General features: G+C 38.7%; 1 protein-coding gene across 1 annotated transcript in view; it reads left to right on the top strand.

The window, feature by feature from the left end:
* The window catches only part of LOC135225758 (uncharacterized), a 36335-nt gene that overhangs the window by 7212 nt on the left and 7818 nt on the right, over positions 1-21305 (top strand). The window contains exon 2 of the mRNA XM_064265206.1: positions 7264-7389. Within this exon, the coding sequence (XP_064121276.1) occupies positions 7264-7389 (126 nt within the window). The remainder of the gene's footprint in view (positions 1-7263; positions 7390-21305) is intronic.

Here is a 21305-nt window from a genome sequence, read left to right as displayed (position 1 = left end):
CAACGCAGACTAATCAACAGTAACTATCAAGTCTTCTGCCTAAATCAGGTAAGAACCAGAGGTTTATATTTTTTATTCCTTTAACATGTGTTGTCCCCACTTTCTAAGTAAGTATGTGTCTCTTTCCCTCCACCAAGGGTGTCAATCAGCTAAGTATATATCTGGCAGGGAAGTTCATGTACAAAAATGATATTGTTAGTATACAATAAAGTTTTGTACATACTTACCTGGCAGATATATACGATTGATGGCCCGCCCAGCCTCCCCTCAGGAGACAGGTGGAAGAAAATAACCTGACAAGAAAGGGGGACTGGTTCTTACATCCGCCTCCCAGCGGCGGGTAAGGTAGATCACCTGACCTACCTGTAGCGTGTGCCGCGAGTTTTGAATTTTCTGTCGTGACGTCAGAGACCTAAGCTAAGTATATATCTGCCAGGTAAGTATGTACAAAACTTTATTGTATACTAACAATATCATTTTAAGGGAGGTCGGTGGGGTTTACCCACAGGTTGTTGCCCCTTCAACTGACCCTTTGCATTCCCAGGACTTGATGGACAGCCACTGAGAAGGTGTCCAAGTGGATGTACATGTCTTGTCATCCAGTGGCTCAGATTCCAACTCAAGCAGAAGGCAACGTTGGCGTTTTCCCCAGTTTTCAAGGCTGTTGAAAAGACCTGCAGCCCCTGAGCATGCTCCCCCGCTTCCTTGTAAGCATGCCAGCAATCTGGACTGCAGTCCACAACCTTCATGTAGTTTCTGGCACTAGAAATATGCCCTGACATCTCCCGAATATTTTGTGCACAAGTGCTAAGCTGAGATGGGTTCTCTTCTCTGGGGAGAGAAGAGAGTACAGTGCACTATATTGCTAAGTGCCCAGCTGGTGCCAAACGCTCAGTAGGAGAGCCTACAGTGCATTTTAAGCATCCAGTATGCTCCAGGTATCCAGCGGAAGCTGAGCGCTCATTAGTAGGCGACTAGCGTTCAGTGGTAGTTCAGCATCCAGTCAGCTCCATGTGTAATGGATCGCAAGTGCCTCAGGGGAGCCGAGCACTCTGAGATTATGTTGGCACTAAGGCGTTCTATTTCTGAATATTCGGCTAGTGCTAAGCACTCCTCTTCTAAGAAGCGATCAGTGTTAGATCAGCCATTACCTGAGTGTTCTCCAGTGTTGAATGTTCCTCATTCTCAATTACTTCACCTGTGACTTCTCACCCTCCTGCAATGGCTTATTCTCCTCTTTAGCACCACTGTCTGTCAATCCTTTGGTGCCATGTACTGCTCGCAATGAGCATTCCTTGCAATTGGATTTGTCGAGTTTGAATGTTCCTGCAGTGCAGAACTCTGTCTTGGACCCGATCCAGCATCACTTGAACAGTATTTTAGACTTTTTGAAGAAGCAACTGGACTTAGCTCCTTCTGTTTCATCCTTAGAGGAAGACAGAGCAAGATCAACCAATGTTGGTTATGCTTCATTATTGAAGTATTTCTTATTCTGCCATCCAACGATCTCTCTCTTGGCTCCACCATCTCCAGGCCCTGCTTTTATGATGAGGCAACCTACAGGCATCTCCAAGCACCTTGATGGCATGATTGGTATGGTCTTGACCTGACACCTCGGTGGCCGCAAGTTCAATTCTCGGGCATTCCATTGAGGTGTTAGAGATGAGTATTTCTGGTGATAGAAGTTCACTCTCGACGTGGTTCGGAAGTCAATTCACGCAAAGCCATTGGCACCTCAGTGACGTGATTGGTATGGTCTTGGCCTGCCACCACTTGCTATTCTTGAAGTCTTCCCGAGGACTAGCGACTTCAACAATCAAGGTTTATGGAGTCATGCTGAATTCAGCGTTTAGGCATAAAGGCCTGGACCCTGCAGCAAGTCAGGATATTAGCGACTTGAGTAAATCCTTTGAAACTTCAAAACAGGGTAAACCTGCTTCTGTATCTTGGAACTTAGATGTTGTACTTTGATGGCTTTCAGGTTCTCCTTTTGAACCCCTACATGCCTCATCTCTTTGAGACTTGACAAGGAAAACCTTGTTTTTAGTTGCTTCGGCCACAGCCAAAAGAATTAGCAAATTGCTGGCCTTGGACAAACAAGGCTGCTTTTCACTAGGGGATGCGATTGCATGTTTACTCTTGGGTTCTTAGCTAAAAATGTAACCTCATCCAGTACCTGGCCTCGCTCTTTCTCTATCAAAAATCTGACTAGTATCCTCAGACCAACAGACCAGGAGAGAGTTCTTTGTCCAGTTAGAGCCCTTAAGTATTATCTTGAGAGAACTAAGGGAATCAGGGGTCCCAGTTGTAATCTTTGCTGTTCAGTGAAGAACCTTTCGTATTCTATGTCCAAGAACGCATTGTCCTTCTTTCTAAGAGATGTACTAATTTCTGAGTCTCATAGTGATATTCAAGACGAGGCAATATCCTTTTGTATTGAAAGATAAAGCCCATGAAATTGGGGCAGTAGCCACTTCATTAACATTTAATTGCAATTTGTCACTCTCCTAAATTCTTCAATCTTATGTATTGGAAATGCAGATCCGTTTTTGCTTCTCATTACTTACGAGATGTGCAGGTTGTATATGAAAACTGCAGTACATAAGGTCTAATTTCCATGGTTGGCATGGTATTGGGATAGGAAGGATAGGAGTTTTATCTTCAATTTCTCTATCTCCTCAACTTGGTTTTAGGTGATTGAGTTATGGGAAGCCTGGAGTACCCACCAGTCATTGGCTTCTAATGTATGGGTAGTGGTTATTTAATGGTATGTAGGTAACAAAGTGATCTAGTTGATTTTCTTGTACTGTGCACAGGGCAAGGGCATTTCTTTGTTTAGTATGCTTTGGCAACCTACGGAGTACTTCTTGGTTACAAAGCACCTACTGAGTAGAGGTGACCCTCAGCTTTACTGCTAAGCCACGACAGATTGAAGATGAGCACTGACTAGATATAGTATCCATGTGCTGTAGCTCTCTCACCAGGTAGGGTTACAACAAGCATTGTACCAATGCCGGCTAATTTTGCTATGTCAGATTCATCTCCATTAATGAGTATGGTTTGAGTAGTTTTTAGCCATGAATCCCACCTTCTGCATTGTGGGATTCAGCAATGTAATTACTTGGTAAGTTACGTACTTATATAAAAATGACATTTATAATAAAATAAGGTTTTATATATATTTACCAAGTAATTACATGATCAGCACCCTCCCAGCTCCATTCTCATGGACATAGAGCATGAACAAATAGATCCCCTTTGCCGTGTTATACCTATTCCTCCCCAAAAGTGGGTAGGGTCAGTTACCTACACCAAAACAATGGAACACTACTGCGAATTTTTAAACTTAAGCTGCCTCGAAAGTAGGAACTATAGTAGCAGTACAATTATTTGGTAAGTATATACTGTATAAAACATCCTATGATGCTCCCTCTTCTTGTAGAAGTTCTTCCACTTCATAACAGGCTTGGAACGACACTCTGGGCATGGATTGGTTACATTATAAAAATTAGCATTACAACTACTGCAAGTTGGATGGGGGTCAGTCAAGGTGGAGGCTAAGAAGTGTGAGCATGGGAATCCTGGAAGGCTGGGACACATGTGCTGATGCACCTGCAACTTCTTAAAATTGATGGAGGCATCCATTAAATCACACAAAGCACACATAGAACCCAAAAACACAAAAAAGCAGGAAGGAATCATGGGCTATCCCCCCAAATAAAATAAATGCTTGGGAGGAGGAAAGCGAAAGCAAGCATCCATCTCCAAGGCAGTTGAAGAAAGACTAAATGGGTCACAGGGTTCATGTATGGTCAGTGGCCTCTCTCCAGGTCTTCTACACACTAATGCCAGCTGGTGCCACAAGATTTATCCTATTATTAAGACCTCAGGTTTGTTTGTTAGCTATGAAAAATACAAATTGATTAAAAAAAAATTCATTTTTCAGAACAATAGCTCATATCATTTGAGATCTGCTTCATCATACCTAGATCTAAGTGGTAGTGTCCACAATCCTAGGAGCAATGCAGGGCAGGCTGGTTAGTTGGTATCTTCTTCTCAGGGAGAGGACCCTTCTAGATATGCAGCAAGGGATCAGATATAATCTTAGGATTCTTCATCATCAAAAGAATGCGTAGGATTCTTCATCGTCAAAAGAATGCAGGCAGAGATAGAAGGTTGATTGCTGGTTCGCATCATTCTTTCGATGGTTCTATATGCTCAGTATAAATCAGTATGATTGTTTGTTAGCACACAGGCAGCAGTCTTGCATGTACCTCCACAATATTCTAATTTCCAGGTGCCCATTGTCCACAAATAGTCATAGACCATGGGGATCTTGGATTAAAGACTTGAATGGTTATGTTGGCTATACTACAAAACAAATATCTTTTCAGTGATACAATATAAACCAGTCATGTCCACATTAAAGGTAACCATGATTTGTTAATTGCATGCACAACCCTATTCATGTGTGTCAGTTCCCAGCTCCATTTAGATGAGAGAGATGCCTTGGAGGTAAGTCTCCTCTGCCTTTGAGCTTATTCCAGCTCTGAACAGTCCAATTCATGAGCTCATGCTGGTCTGGGAAATGAAGGAGAGTTACACAACTAACCACCAACCAAAAGACCTAAGTCAATATGTTCTCTTGTCACCTTATTAACATGATGGGCCCAGGTGAAGAGTACTATCATTCATCCTTGGATGTTGATATTGCTACTTATTCACTTTTTCCCCCCATTCCTTAAGCCAGAAAAAAAGGCTACAGGACTCAGCTCAACCTGCTCATGTATACGAGGGAATCTGACAATTCCATGTGGGTTTGACTGTCCCTTCAGTTTTTTAAATACGTGCAGACTTAAGATGCATGAGAAAGGTTTGTAAATTCATGTTTCTCAAGTTTGTGAAACAGTGCCAGTCAAGGAGCACATTGCATATTGCATGTTACTTATCAAATCCCCAATCTCTTTACACTCCACCAACAAGAAATATTGGTTCTATTTAATAGTCTTGATGTCTTCATCCAAGGTCATGTACAGTACCTTATTCAATTTTATTCACTCAGTTATAAAAAAATTTAAGACAGTCATATAGTCATCATTTGAATTTAAGCTACAGTACTACTGACTATATAGAAATGAGTATCAAATGCCATTTCATCTACGTATTAACTCGGATTTACCCTTTGTCATTATCTACTGACAAAGTGACTGTTTGCTAAACCACGATGCAATGCATTACTGGTTATATCAGTGATAATTATTGGTGTTTTTGGTGTTTTGCCTTGGTAATCCTTACTGATTGGTTACATTGTCAGCAGTTTTTTAGAGGCATTTTGTATAGACTTACAACTGTCACTAGATCTGGTACTGAAACTGCAATGCAGTGTTTATTTAACTGGAACCAAGAAGGCTGCTTGAAACTGAATGTTGGGTAGTGAAAAATGGGCATTCTGAAAACATCTGGAATTTTAACCATGAGGAATTAAGATTTTATTGATAAAAACATTGCAAAAGTATTATGCATGAGATGAGATTCTCCCGTGGTTAGAGAGAGAAATAGTCACATGCACTAAGTTCTCCCAAGATTTTTAAAAGGACCTGGGAGAGGAATGTTAACAAGATCCAAGATGATTTTGTAAATTTATGAAGTTTTCATACACTGACTTGCACCTCACACTATATGGAAATTATCACAATCACCATTCACGCATTGGCAAAATTTAATTCAGTCTTTGTGAGATATTAAGTCTGATATGCTTTAGTTTACGCTACATATTGGCTGAGCCTAGGATTACCCATGTGACAGAATGGTATAGGCTAGTTTGGTTTAATTTCTGTACTTAATTTAACATAGCCTAGTCTATCATGTTGTGCTATGTGAGACCTGCAAGTCTCAGAATAATTTGGTGTAGTGTATCGTATTGCTTGATTGATCACAAGGGACTGCAACTACATATGCTACCTAGCCTTTCGGTTGGAAGAAAACTACTAGGACATGAATAAGCCTGGTAATTGCAGTTCAGAAGCATCAGTAAAGGAGCCAGACAAACAATATCAAGTTGTGTGCCGGTGAAAGTGCAACAGTCAGACGATTTGAGACAATGTAGGACTTTCCTAAAAATGCATAATTGCCAGGCAAATGCAAGAGATCATTCTTTCAAAAATGCAGAACACCCCGATATGCTTAGCTTAATTCAGAAATTCTAGATCCTTCGCAGTATTTGCTTAGGAAAATTGTTAAGAATTACTTACCTAAGTGAATGGGCTAATACTAATTTTACCTTTTTGATGGATTTTGGTAGATTCTTTTAATGATTTTGACTATGTACTGTTATTGGTAATGAAAATCTTTTGTAAATGAATAGGTAAATTTTCAGCTAAAATTATATGAGATATTGATTGCCATTTCACGTGTCAGTAATGGCAAATGCATAGTTGCCCCTAAGGTTATGACAGTCTGTGACAGGTAGGATACACTACCCTATGATGGATTAGGATTAAAAGATGAATCTACAGTTCAAGAACCATGCATAGAACTCTCATCAAATTATATACTATTTGGATGTAACAAGAGATGACTACAGGATGTTACTTTTTGATATGGTGAAGGGTTATCGAAGGTCTAGAATTTCCGTGACTTTTTTAAAGGAAATTTATTGGAGGGTCTTATTGAAAAGTAAATAATTTCTTTATTAACATTGATCTAGATCTAACTGCCCTCTCTCATGATATATCACCACAAAATTACCAAACAAAAAGAGAGTGAGAGAGAGAGAGATATGACTTGTTTGCATACAGATAACACCTATGAGCTAAGGGTCAAAGTAGCATAAAATAGCCAAGTTTTATATAAATTAAGAATACATATGATTAATCATACTAATATATTTTCATACGCTTATGTTGAAGAGCTTTCAGTAGTAATTTAATTGGAGAAAATTATAAATTTTTTGCATAAATTTTTCACATTTTTGCTTCTGGAACTATCGGATGAACTTCAACCTTACTTGACATAAAGTGTCCCTGACTAATGGGGATTCACATTTGATCCAGTGGCAATCCATGCCCCATTCCAGGGGGAGATAATTAAGAAACTTGGAACAAAAATTTTATAAAATTTTAGTATTTTTCTTTTTCCATACCTACTGATCAACAATCTATTGGTTATGGTTACTTTATTTTAGACTTGATACTGTTTTAATAGCTGTTATTGTTTTTTTTAGTATTGGTAGTGACTAATTAGAATACATTTTCATTTATCTAGACCCTTGGAGCAGTTGCAGAAGGCCCTACCATCACATACCCAGCTGGGACATCATTTCCCAAAGATCTTCCTCCCCGAAAAGGTGGTGTTCCTTTATTTTTAGCAGAGAAAATGAGGCTGTTTCAGGTAAGGAAAGTTAGTTAGGACTCCCTTATTTATAAATATAATTAGTAGCAGTTCAGCTTTATATTGATTTTTCTACTTCCTCTCTTTGTAGCACCTCAGACTCACAGTCATTTGTTGGGGGGTGGTGGGGAATTTTATGGCAACCTGTTGGGTCCAAAACTTTTGCTTTATTGCTTGCTGTAAGTTTACTTTTTATGATACAATGGCTTTTATGTTACTTTTTAAGCAGAAAGATCGTACTTTATTTTTGCATTTACATGTAGCGTGGGAAAATGAAAAACAACAAAAATATAAGCTCAGACATATGCATTAAAGTTAGCTAAGAACAGAGCCTAGTTTACTTTTGTAAATAAATGTACTTAAAAAAAGATAACTTACAATTGATTTCATTTCCACTAATATAGAGGCAGTCCCCGGTTATCGGCAGGGGTTCCCTTCTTGAGGGTGTGCTGATGAGCGAAAACCGCCATTAACCGAAACTCTGCGATTTATAGCGCCAAAATAGTGCTTATTGCGTCGATAACCAGTTATCGGGGCCATAAGCACCCTTATGGCACACCATAAGCACCCTACTGGCATGCCATGAGGATCCTTATGGCGCCATAAATTGCTGATTTCATGGCACTTGGAAGCGCCATAAAACCGGATCCCAGATAACTGAGTCTGCCAATAACCGGGGACTGCCTGTTATATGAAAATATTAGAAATTTTCTTGGTTGAGAGATTTTTGACCAAGTCTTTGAACTGCCCCAAAATTTAAGGGAGAAGGAGTTAAACCATCCTTCACCACCCTCCAGTTGTTGTCACATTGTGATCCAGTGTCAAGATATCCATTTTTGTTTTACTTTTCTGCTGTGATGTCATAAAAGTTGTATGACATTTTTAGATAATCAGAGTTGCAAAGAGTTAAGATGGTTGCTCCAGCTGAATTAATGAGGCTTTTATGTTTGGTATCTTTATTTTCTACTTTTATTTAATGTTTGGATTGTTCACAATGAGATAAAGTGTAGAGGGAGTTAAAAGCCAAACCCTGCCCTCAATGTTGGCCCAGGTCATCCCTGACTAGTAATGTTCCAAGTTAGTCTCCTACCTCATTAACATAAAATGGCTTAACCTTCATTAAACTTGCCCTAAGAATATTGTATGTATTCCGTGATATATTTTAATATTTCCTAAAGAAAAAAAAACTGAACATTGAACCTACCAAAATATAGAAATGGCCAAGTATAGTCCACTAAGTAAGGTAAGTCTTATTTTGGGTTAGGTTGAGATTGATTAGATAATTTTTAAGAGTGTTACTAAAAATGTGATGACAATGTTTTATCAGAAGTATAGGCTGTCCATTTCTCTCAAGCCCACTGCAGTTGTTGTTTAGCGTGTTTAAAGGTTCTTTATGTTTATTTTTTTAAACATGCTTTTAGCCCCGCGTAGAAAACTATTTCCTTAATTTCTTCAGTGTTAAACTTTAAATGCAATGCACCAGATCTTTTACCAGAAGGAGTAAATCCATGAATTTTCCTGTTTTGCCATGAATAGAAAATAGACTTGAGTGAAACCTTTAATTATTTTGATAGATATAATTTTGTAGAATTAAGAATGCAGGAAATCCCCAGTCAAAGACGTTTTCAGTGTTACGGCACTTGGCTAACAACGACGAACCAGATTTTTTGCCCCAGTAAGCAGTTTGTAGGCACTGTTAACCAGTTAACAGCACCATTAAGAGGATCATAGGCACTTTTGCAGTCATAAATGCCATTTATTCGGTTAACAGCAATTTTCGACTAACCGAACACACACACAGCCCAACTGAGGACTTCCTGTACAGCCTAATACTATTTCCATCTCTGCTTGCTGTAAATGACATAATGCGAAAACAGAAGACAAGCACAATATACCATACAGGTGAAAATTAGTCAGATATATTTAGAATTATTGCAAGCAGTACTGGTTATCGGCGATCCGGTTATAGTGCTTAACACCAAAATGCACTGATTTCCGATTATCGGCACTGATAAGCGCAGAAAAATTACAAATTTTTAATCAATGTGTAATTTTCATAGCTAAAAACCTGAGATCTTAACAATAGGATAATCTCCAGACGCCAGCTGGTAACCGGTTAAAACAATCAAAGATTGTAAAGCAAGGAATCTGTGAGATCTGGCAACTCCTGCACATATGATGTAAGAGCTGGTCAGATACCTCACATCGCACTCTATGACAAGTTTAGACTTTTCTTCAACCTCCTTGGAGAGTAGACACTATCACTTTTGCTCTCCTTCCAAGCCAGTTGTTTTGTGCCCGTGTTTCCTTTCTTTTTTAGGTTATCGGCGATTTTTGCTTATCATCATGCCATTTTGTTAATGTATTTTAATGTCCGTATGTATATCTCATTCAGGTAACTAAGTTACTTGATGTAGATATGAATTCATGACTTACAAATTGTAAGTTGAATACACATTTTATTGTACTATTTTAAAGGCCAAAAATTAGTATGTATTAGGTGAAAGAACATATATCAATCTCTTCATGTGACACTTCTATTATGAATTTAAGAAAGGGGGAGTTTAAAATTACATGGAAAAAATGCATAATATATGAGATTTTGTTACATTATTTTATTATGCTACAAGTGTGTTTGCGGTGCTCTCCTTTCAGCTAGCTTCTCAACAGGCTTCAGTCCCTATCCAGAAGTCATTTCTTCTGGAAGCTGGACTGGTGGGTAGGCCCCCAGCCAGTCTAGGATGTCTTGTACCTCCCTCCAAGTATGAGTCTATCCTAATATTAAGACCGAAGGTTTGTTCGCCTATGAACAAATGATAAATTTTTTAAGACAATTTGTATTTTTCATAGCTACAAACCTGAGGTCTTAACATTTTACTGCCCGCCTCTAGCCTCCCCTCTGTATGTTAAGACATCCTGAGTTGGGAAAGACTGATGTGTGATCGTAGGTGAAATGTCTTCGACCATCCTTCACCCGATCTATGCATGCCTTGTCGGATATCACAAGATTCCTTGCTTTCATCTGTTTTTTAACCGGATCCAGCTAGGCACTAGAAATTATCCTATTGTTAAGACCTCAGGTTTGTAGCTATGAAAAATACAAATTGTCTCAGAAAATTTGTCATTTTTCAATCTTACGAATACTGATAGTAGTTGTGAACCATTTCAAACTATTAATAGGTTGCAAACATTGGTTGTAGATAGATACTTAGTGACTGGAGAAATTTTATTTTCTGTGTTCCCAAAGGTAGTGTTCTTGTCCAACTATTTTTTGTATATATATGATATATGGTTTTGCCTTGGAAACAAACAATACATACTTATGTAGATGATACTTTCTTTGCGTTTATCCAGATTGTAGACAAATGGTGGGCAAATCTCTCAACAATGCATTATGCAAACTATGGAGATGATGTTAAATCCTACCAAAATTCAAAGTATCATTGTTAGGTCTTGGACACTGGAGCATCCCCAGCCAAATCTTGACAATAGCAGTGTTTCTTGAACTACACACAACTTATTTAATGGTAAGATTCATACGACAAAATTACCATTTATACTCGTGTAACACGCGATCTCGTATATCATGCGACCCCCAAATTTTCACCCTAAAACAATTATTTGATCATGTATACCATGTAACATGCGAGTTCAGTTTTTGAGACCAAACTACAGTAGGCAAATCTCTTTTTCCTCCTGTATATCTATCCCATTTTCTAGTTAGGCTAACCCCTCTCCACACACGCAGCTCACTTTTCGAGCTACAAATGACTATTATCGTGCATCGGCAACAAGGATATAACTTCAGTAAACTTATGCCATCAAGCACAACCGTAGATAAAATTGAGAGAAAATCTTTTTAAACAAAACTTCAGGTCTAGAAGAACACATTTTACTGTTGTTTTCATGCTGATAAAAGAAAAGTCATGTAACAGTAAAGTTCATACTACAATAAAATGAAGTGAAAATAGCGAACGGAATCACGTAACATTTTTGCACAATAAACATGCCCACAATGCAATCTATTTGAATACAGTAAGATTCACGGAAAAGATGCATGTTCATTGTGTTTTTATTTTATAAATATACATAGCCGACAGCAGCCTGACATTGCTCAATTAGGTATGTCGATGTCAATCCAAATCTGATTCTCGTTTCATGTCCAATTTTTTTTTCTACTAATATATCATAGTCAGAATGCATTGAACCTCCAAAATTGGCTCATATTAAAGAATTACTAAATTATATCGTATGTGTATTATACAGTATACATACTGTAGGCTAGGCTACTGTATTCATATATAGGCAGTCCTTGGCGTACGACGTTCTGAGGTTACCATGCTTTTCAGTTATATTATCAGAAGTTATTTCCAGGTTTACGACACGTTTCAGGGTTACGACATTTACAACGCTGATCTGGCAAAAGAAATATGACTCCAAAAATGCAAAATAATAAGTTTTTGAAGGTTTTGTTGATGAAAAATGCAATAAGAATGCAGTTTGCATAGTTTATAATACACCCAAAGCATTAAAAGTAAGGTTTTTATAGGATTTTTGACGATGTTCCGGCTTAAACGTATCTCAAGAACGGAACCCCTGTTGTAACCCGGGGACTGCCTGTAGTATATACAATATATGTTCCATGATAACATCATTATCATATAGGCAAGTCTAACTTGTTAAATTTTATTCAGTTTCTCTTTATAGTACTGAATTATCATAAGCCAATTTGCATTGAACCTAGAAAATTAGCTGAAATTAATGATATCTATGCCATGTATGTGTAAAGTACCCTATGGAAAGATGGTACTGATTACCCTAGTGTAGGCTAGGCTAGTATAATATTCTTATGGTAAATTAACATGGGCCGACTTACGTCCAAATCGATTTGCGACCAGTTGGTCGTAACCAATTGTGTCGTAAGTCAACAGCTAACAAACGACGTCAAGTAGAATAGGACTGATATATTTCTACATTACCATATCCTCATTCGCTATGGAGAAAAGATCAGCAAGAGCGTATACTGCTGAATTTAAGCTGCTGGTTGTAGCTGAAGCTGAGGAAAGAATGTCCATCTGCTAACAACTATTATCGTGCATTGGCAACATGGAAACTTCGGTATAGCACCATCAAACTCAACCGTAAACAAAATTCGACATAAATGTATTTTAATCAAAACTATTTGGCATGAAAGAACACATTTTACTGTGTTCACTCCGATAAACAATAAATATGTGAAGCTCGTAGTATTCTGATGAAATCAAGTGAAAATATTGAAGGCAATCTGTTGATGTTTTTACACAGTAAACATCCCCTCAGCGCCATTTACTAACGAAAAAATAACTAAATTTTGTTCACAACGATATGAACTTAAGTAATATTTTGACTTGAAAACACTTTGTATAACCTAAAATAACCTTGACCCATATCAATAGAGTGTCTTGAGATTCATTTACGTTGACTAGAAGCAAGAAAGCTGCTTTGGTTTGACTTTTAATACAGTAAAATAAACTTACCTCACAATTGTCCTCGGCTGATTTCCAAACCAAAACATTGATTGCTATTTTTGTATTTTATAATACAACAGTAGTAATATGAAAATATATACAAGATTATTGGATGCAATGAAGAAAGCATAACTTATTAAAAGATCCATGGAAAAGATGCATATTCACTATGTTTGTATTTTATCAAATGATGCTAGTATGTGAATATTATACACACTAATTTTATATCTCATGTATGATGCGACCCCCTTAAAATTATCTCCAAAATTAGGTCGTCAAAAATTGCATGATATGCGAGTATATACGGCACATATGAAAAAATATTCAATTCTTCATTTGCACAGAAATTGGGTTTACTGAGAGTTTTTCAAGATTTTTGGAGACCTATCTATCCTGGATGTTTTCCTGTATTCTACTATGTTCTGAATATTATTTCCGTTATTTGAGCATCAGAAGCTGACTTGCATCTTAAACAAAAACCTGAGTTCTGTATTTTATTATCCCTGATCTTCATTGTTCAGCTAACTCATTATCAATACTGTACAAGATAGTATTTCATAATTCTGATCATCCTTGGCATTCAGATCTTTCCAGGCTATACCATCCATCATGTAGAAATGGAGTTAATTCTAACAGTCTTGACTTGCCTCCTTGAGGTTCATTACCATGCAATTTTCAAGAAAATTTCCTGTTCTCACTAGATTGTGGAATGATCTTCCTAATCCAGCCTATGGAACTTACAGCTGTTTATTTATTTATGTAGTTTTCGAGCTGGCTGACGTGTCAAAGCATATTTTGTTAGTTGTCTAATTTATTGTCCATCATTATTTGTCTAAGTTTGTTGTTATATTTCTTTTATGTTTTTGTCGTTACATAGTTTATTCTTGACTTCTCAATTTCATTATCTGTATTTGGCTACTTGTAATACTTTACTTAGTTGAAATAAAAGAAGTGGACAGCAGTATACTGCTAACTTTAACCAACAAAATTTCCTGTATTTATAAGTATATTCCAGAAAACAGATCTGGAATTAATGTTTAAAACAGTCAATGATAGACCCTACTCAGGGTAACTTTTCCCACATGAAGGCATGGAAAAGTAGCAACCCTAACATTGAAAACTAAAAAGCAAATATGAAAATTACCAGAACTAGGACTTCTTACTGTATTTTCAAAAGTTATATTGTAGAATGAAAAGGCAGAATATAAAACCAAAACAGCAAATACAGTTAATAAAATAAACATAATGAATATTAAGTACAAGTTGGCAGACTCAAATCTGTCTATCTTTGAAAATGAATTAACTGATGTACAATGTCCCCCCCTTTGCAGGGATGGGTACCAGACCCCCTGAAAATAGTTGAAACTCCTTTAGAAACACTTAAAACTGCTGATTTTGATAGTTAAAACTCAAGAAAAACTTGCTAAGAATGTTTATACCTGGTTTTTTAATAGTTTTATTACAAAAAGTGCTTATCATGATGAAATTGATAAAAAAAAAAAAAAAAAACTGAAATTTGTGGATATTTCTCATAGAAAAATACTGTGAATAGCCAAATTTCCCACGAATAATGGGGGTATAGGCAGTCCCCGGTTATCAGCAGACTCGGTTAATGGCAATCCAGTTTTATGGGGCTTGTCTAGCCCCATAAAATCAGCGATGTATGGCTCCATAACGTGCCGAGTTCCAGTTATCAGTGCCATAAGGTGCCAATAATAGAGTTATGGTGCCATAACATATCTAAAGGAGACGCCATTAAGCGGCTATCAGCACCATTAAGCGGGTATCGGCGCCATGAGCACCATAAATCACCAAGTTCCAGTTAATGGCGGTTTTCACTTATGAGTACCCTGCCGAGAACAGAACCCCCGCCAATAACTAGTGACATCCTGTTTTTGTTCCAGAGAGAAATCCGCAAATATGTGAGTGCAAATAAGGGGGGTTGACTGTACCACTCTTTCATGGTAGCATTTACTTATACTAAGTAAATAAATACTAAACCTAGACAAACCTTATGTTACCTGAACAAAAGAAATATTATTATTGTAGTCAATTTAAGGAGCATGCTGGTAACCACAGAAAAACAATCATTTCTCCAAACATTGTTCTGCACAAATTAGAAATCTCCTTCTAATTATGAAGCGTCATTTTGTTTCATAGAAAACAATAGATATTGAGATGTAACAGGTAACACCCATTTGCAGATAATGTTTACAAGTAGAGACAGCCTGTTGTCACTCACAACTACAATTAAAGGAGTATTGTTGATAACACTCATTAATCACCATTAAATGGGATTGTAAAAATCCACTAGCCAGCAATGAAAATCTTATTGGGAACTAACAGATTTTTCACTAATATGCAAAAGATGATAAAATGGGCATGACAATTAATTATTTAAAGACTAATCAATGAAAAGGGCATGATACTTAATTATTTAAAGACTCCAATCATGTAAAAGCAGCCAGCAACAGTCTTAAAAATCACAGAAAAGAAGTAAAGAAGATTAAAAGTTGGGCTCCAAAACAATGTGTATATGAGTCTGTGGGGTGCATGCTCAAGGCTTCCATCTATCTGACAAGATATTATTTTGGAAAATAAATAAAATGCCTAAGGTTATGTTGACTGCAAACTTTTGGACAAAGTGCAAGTAAAAGATTATTTGTGAAAAAATGTTGATCCGGATAAAAAACAAAACTTATTAAGCTTAACATTAAAATATAAGTACTCCGGATAAAAAACAAAACTTATTAAGCTTAACATTAAAATATAAGTACTACAATATGTGCATTGATTCCTTATGAAATACACCTATAAGGGGTTGTCACCTAGTGTAAATTAATTTAACTTATAAGTACCAAGGTTCTTTACAGTGTTCCTTTGGACAACAGCTGCAGTACTTTGTCCTATTTTTACCTTTCACCTATTACAATAAGATTTTTCCTTCATGATGGTTCAACTTTGAATAATAATATGAAACCAGGTTATAAAATAACTGGAAATCCTCGGGTATACAAAAAGATATGTTGTAAAATCTTTACCATTTTTAAGTGCAACAGTGCAGATCTTGGAAAAAAGGCAACTCACATGAAAGAATTTAGCACATGGCACCATGTTGTTGCTGGAACATTAACAAGTTTGTTGTTTTAGATTAAGCTTGCTCCTCAAGCTCCATAAATTAACAAGCTTAAGGCCATATTTATGCGCACTTTCAAAAATTTAATTAACTTCTTAAGTCCCATCATAAGGACAAATTGAAATGGTTACAACATATCAGTAACAGTTCATTATTATGTATTATTATTATTATGAAGAAACAACTCCACAGTTATGTAATTGTACATAGTACATTTATATTTAGAACTGTAAGGATAGTTTTCAGGAATCTGTTCGGTTCTCTTTTTCAATCTGACACATTGATGTAGCACTCCAACCAAGTAAACATAAAAGGAATCAAAATAAGCGTCTTTTTCATGAACGGTGGAAATGGTCATCAAACATAGATCAGGCAATGCCGTCATTGTCTAATGAAAGCCCCATCAGTTGTCTGGAACATCTAATTGGTCTTTGCCCAGTGTGGTTGTTTTGATAGTCTTCAGCAGCATAGGTGCCGACAGCATCTGTACTGAAAGTAACCAAGTTACTTGAATGGGAGAAAGAGAGGCAACCGCAGCATCAGATGTGGCTAAAGAGACAGCACTATCATCATGGTCTTTATTCTTAGAACCTTTAATATATATTTCCTGGAAATAAGATTATTGGTGAATTTATCTTCCTGTGTACAAGATTTATTGCCTTCTATAGATAAACCACTCTATTGCTGTACCGTCCACTAGTGTTCTTATGCCAACATCTTTACTTCTGAAAATTAATGTAGATTCTGCCCAATTTATGCAGTGATCAATCTTTAGACTGTGACTAAATAACACATTGCTTTCTGCATGCAATTGGTAGGCTCTTTTATGTTCCCTGATTCTCGAGGGTAATCCTCTACCACTCTCCCCAAAATGTTATTTTCATGATAAAATAAATTTTTGAACATACTCACCTGGTAGTTATATATATATAGCTTACGTCCCTGACGTCACAGCAGAATTTCAAAACTCGCGGCAATCGCTGATTGGGTAGTCAGGTGCACCACCTGTGCGCCCTCTACCCAGGTACGTAGAACCGTTCCAACTATTCCTCAGATCTTCCATGCCCATAGTTTCTAGAGGGGAGGAGGGTGGGAATTTAATTATATATAACTACCAGGTGAGTATGTTCAAAAATTTATTTTATCATGAAAATAACATTTTCAAACATCTAACTCACCTGGTAGTTATATATATAGCTGATTAACACCTTTGGTGGAGAGTCAGAGACAGCTATCATCGTTGGAATTGACATAAGTGTTAATAAAAACAAACTTATGGGTTCGTACCTGTTAAGGAAGCTGACTTTAATGATATCCTGTCTCATTGTGTCTGCTTTCCTTATGAGGTCCAGCGATCCACCCAGGGGGCTGAAGACCTCTTGGAGACTGTCAACCGGTCAAACCTCTATGTGACTAGACTCCCTACAATACTCTTGTTCCGGGCGCTACTAAGGAACAAGTTGATCACCTGACTAAAGATCAATGATTGTGGAAGACTGCATCCAGTCTCCACAAACAACCATAACTTTTCAATAGTTCCAAGATAAGAAAATGAGTATTGGATTATGGGTTTTAAGGGGTAGACCCTTTTCCCACTACTGAAAGAGCTGCTACAAACGGACCCAGTGTGTAGCAGTCCTCATACAAAGTTTGCACTTGCGTAAGATAGTGCGACGCAAAAACTGACTTGCTCCTCCAGAATGTTGCATCCAGGATATTCTGAAGGGATCTATTTTGTTTAAATGCTACCGAGGTTGCTACGGCTCTAACCTCGTGAGTCTTAACTTTAAGTAGCTTCATATCCGATTCAGTACATGCTGAATGCGCTTCCCTAATTAATTGCCTTATAAAAAAGGATAGCGCATTCTTCGACATTTGCAGAGAGGGCTTCTTGACCGAACACCAAAGCCCTTCTGAAGTGCCACGTAATTGTCTCGTTCTCTCCAAGTAATGCCTCAGAGACCTTACCGGACAAAGAACTCTCTCTGCTTCCTCACCCGTGAGATCCGAGAGGTTCGGATTTCGAATGACTTGGCCAGGTTGTGAGGGGGCGTTCGTTTTTTGGCTAGGAATCCCAACTGTAGCGAGCAGGATGGCTTTGCCCTGTCTGAAACCTACAGTTTTGCTGAAGGCATGGATTTCGCTGACCCTCTTTGCTGTTGCTAGGCTAATCAGGAAGAGAGTTTTCATGGTGAGGTCCTTAAAGGATGTTTCCTGTAAGGGTTCGAACCTGTCACTCATGAGAAACTTGAGGACTACATCCAAATTCCAAGATGTTGAGGATTGTATTCTTTCCTTAGTTGTCTCGAAGGATCTAAGAAGATCTTGTAGATCCTTATTATCAGATAGATGAAGGTTTCTATGCCTGAAGACAGCTGCTAAGCATGCTCCTATAACCCTTGATAGTAGAAGCAGAAAAGTTACGTCTCTTCTTGAGGTATAGCAGAAAATCTGCTATCTGAGTCGCAGAGGTACTGGAAGAGGAAATAGAGTTGTCCCTGCACCATCCTCTAAAAGTCTCCCACTTCGATTGGTATACCTTAATGGTTGAAGACCTCCTTGCTCTTGCAATTGCACTAGCTGCCTCCCTCAAAAATCCTCTAGCTCTTGTGAGTTTTTCGATAGTCTGAAGGCAGTTAGCTGAAGAGCTTGGAGGTTTTGGTGATACCTTTCCAAGTGGGGCTGTTTGAGTAGATCTACTCTTAACGGAAGGCCTCTTGGGGTGTCCACCATCCATTCCAGTACCTCTGTGAACCATTCTCTTTTCGGCCAGAAGGGTGCCACTAGAGTCATCCTGGTTCCTTCGTGAGCCACAAACTTTTGCAACACTCTGTGTACTACTTTGAATGGGGGAAAGGCGTACACCCGTCTAGATGTCCAATTCAGAAGGAACGCATCTATGTGGATTGCTTCGGAGTCTGGGACTGGAGAACAGTAAGTCTCCATCCGTCTTGTCTGCGCTGTTGCAAAGAGATCTATGCAAGGGCGCCCCCAGATTCACCATAGACTCTTGCAAACTTCCTGATGGAGAGTCCATTCTGTTGTCAAGACTTGATGTTTTCTGCTCAGGATGTCTGCTCTCACATTCTTTTCTCCCTGAATGAAGCGTGTTACCAGAATCACGTTTTTTCCTTTCGTCCAGAGGAACAGTTCTCTTGCTGCTCTGTACAGAGAGACTGAGTGTGTCCCGCCTTGTTTGCTGATGTAGGCCAACGCCGTTGTGTTGTCGGAGTTGACCTGTACCACTTTGTTCCGAACTACGCTCTCTAATTCCTTGAGAGCTAGGAAAACTGCAGTCAATTCTTTCAGATTGATGTGGAACTTTTCTTGCTCCTTGTTCCAGAAGCCCGAGACTTCTAACTTCCCCAGTGTTGCTCCCCAGCCCGAGTCCGAGGCGTCGGAAAACAACACTAGGTCTGGGTTCCTCTGCTCTAGGGAGAGGCCTTCCTGGAGCTTGACGGGATCGTTCCACCACTGTAGATAGTGTTTCATGTCGTTTGAAACGGGAATACACATTGACTCTAGTGTCGTCTTCTTGTCCCAATGCTGATTTAGATGAAACTGCAGAGGGCGTAGGTTCAGTCTTCCCAAGGAGACAAACTGTTCTAGCGGGGAAAGGGTCCCCAGCAGACTCATCCATTCCCTCGCAGAGCACTTCTGTTTCTTTAGGAAGTTTCTTATTTTCTCTAAAGCTTGTTCCGTTCTCAATGTGGACGGAATAGCCCGAAAAACCTGACTCTGAATCCTCATCCCCAAGTACAAGATTTCCTGGGATGGGATCAGTTGGGATTTCTGGTGGTTTATCAGAAGGCCTAGGTCTTCTGATAATCAAATTGTTTTCTGAAGATTCTCCAGACAGTCGGCATAGGAATGGGCTCTGAGGAGCCAATCGTCCAGATACAATGAGGCTCTGATGCGTTTCTTGTGTAGCATTGCTGCTACGTTGCTCATAAGTTTTGTGAAAATTTGAGGTGCGGTATTTAGACCGAAACAAAGAGCTCGGGATTGATATGTTTCTCTCTTGTAAACAAATCTTAGATACTTTCTGGAGTTCGGGTGGATCGGGACGTGAAAATAAGCATCCTGGAGATCCAACGAAACCATCCAGTCGTCTCGTCTGACTGCAGCAAGAACTGATTTCGTTGTCTCCATAGTGAATTTTGTTTTCTTCACGAAAATATTCAGGGAACTCACGTCCAAAATCGGTCTCCATCCGCCCGAGTTCTTGGGGACCAGGAATAATTGATTGTAAAACCCCGGAGATTCCAGGTTCCGAACTCTTTCTATTGCCTCCTTCTGAATTAGCATAGAAACCTCTTGTTGTATCGCTAGTCTTGGACTCCTCTCTGTACTTGGTTGACAGATCGATCGGTCTTTCTGCTAAGGGGGGTTTTTTCCAGAAAGGGATCTTGTATCCTTCTTTGAGAAGCTGAATAGACCAAGGATCTGCTCCCTTTTTCTCCCATGTTTGCCAGAAATTTTTGAGTCTGGCTCCTACCACTGTCTGAAGAAGATCTTTGTCAGACTATTACTTCCTCCTCTGAAGCCTCTTTTCTTGGAGTTTTTTGTAATAGGTCTTGCATTCCCTCTCCTGAGGGATCTACCTCGAAAGGGCCGAGAACTACGTGGTAGAGGAGTGGTTTCTTTGAGTTTCTGTCCTGCAAAACTTGACGGGACAACTCTCCTTGCTGCTTTAGTCATCAGATCTTGTGTCGCTTTTTGGGTCAGAGCTGAGGATACTTCTTTTACCAAACTATGCGGAAAAAGATGAGTCGAAATTGGAGCGAAAAGCAGTTCCGCTCTCTGAGTGAGCGTTACTCCACTCGAAAGAAACGAACAAAATTGGGCCCTTTTCTTCAAGATTCCAGCTGAGAAAAGGGCTGCTAGCTCATTCGACCCGTCTCGAAGCGCTTTGTCAATGCATGACATAAGGTGAACGAGTTCTTCCATTTTGGTAGACTTCAAGTTTTCAATTTTCTTCCCCAACGAACCCAGAGTCCAGTCTAGGAAGTTAAAGACTTCGAAGGCTCTAAAAATCCCTTTGAGGAGGTGGTCCATTTCATAGGAAGACCAAAACACTTTCGTCTTCCCCATGGCCGTCCGACGAGAAGAGTCCACAAGGCTAGAGAAGTCCCCATGGGAAGAAGCTGGAACTCCCAAACCTAGGACTTCTCCAGTGTCGTACCAGATGCTGGATCTGGAAGCTAATCTGGCCGGAGGAAATGAGAAAGCTGTTTTTCCCTGGTCTTTCTTAGAGTCCATCCATTCCTTCA

This window comes from Macrobrachium nipponense, chromosome 13 (assembly GCF_015104395.2).
Source record: "Macrobrachium nipponense isolate FS-2020 chromosome 13, ASM1510439v2, whole genome shotgun sequence".
Classification (NCBI taxonomy): domain Eukaryota; kingdom Metazoa; phylum Arthropoda; class Malacostraca; order Decapoda; family Palaemonidae; genus Macrobrachium; species Macrobrachium nipponense.
Note: the sequence above shows the minus strand (reverse complement) of the source record. Positions and strands in the feature narration are given on the sequence as shown.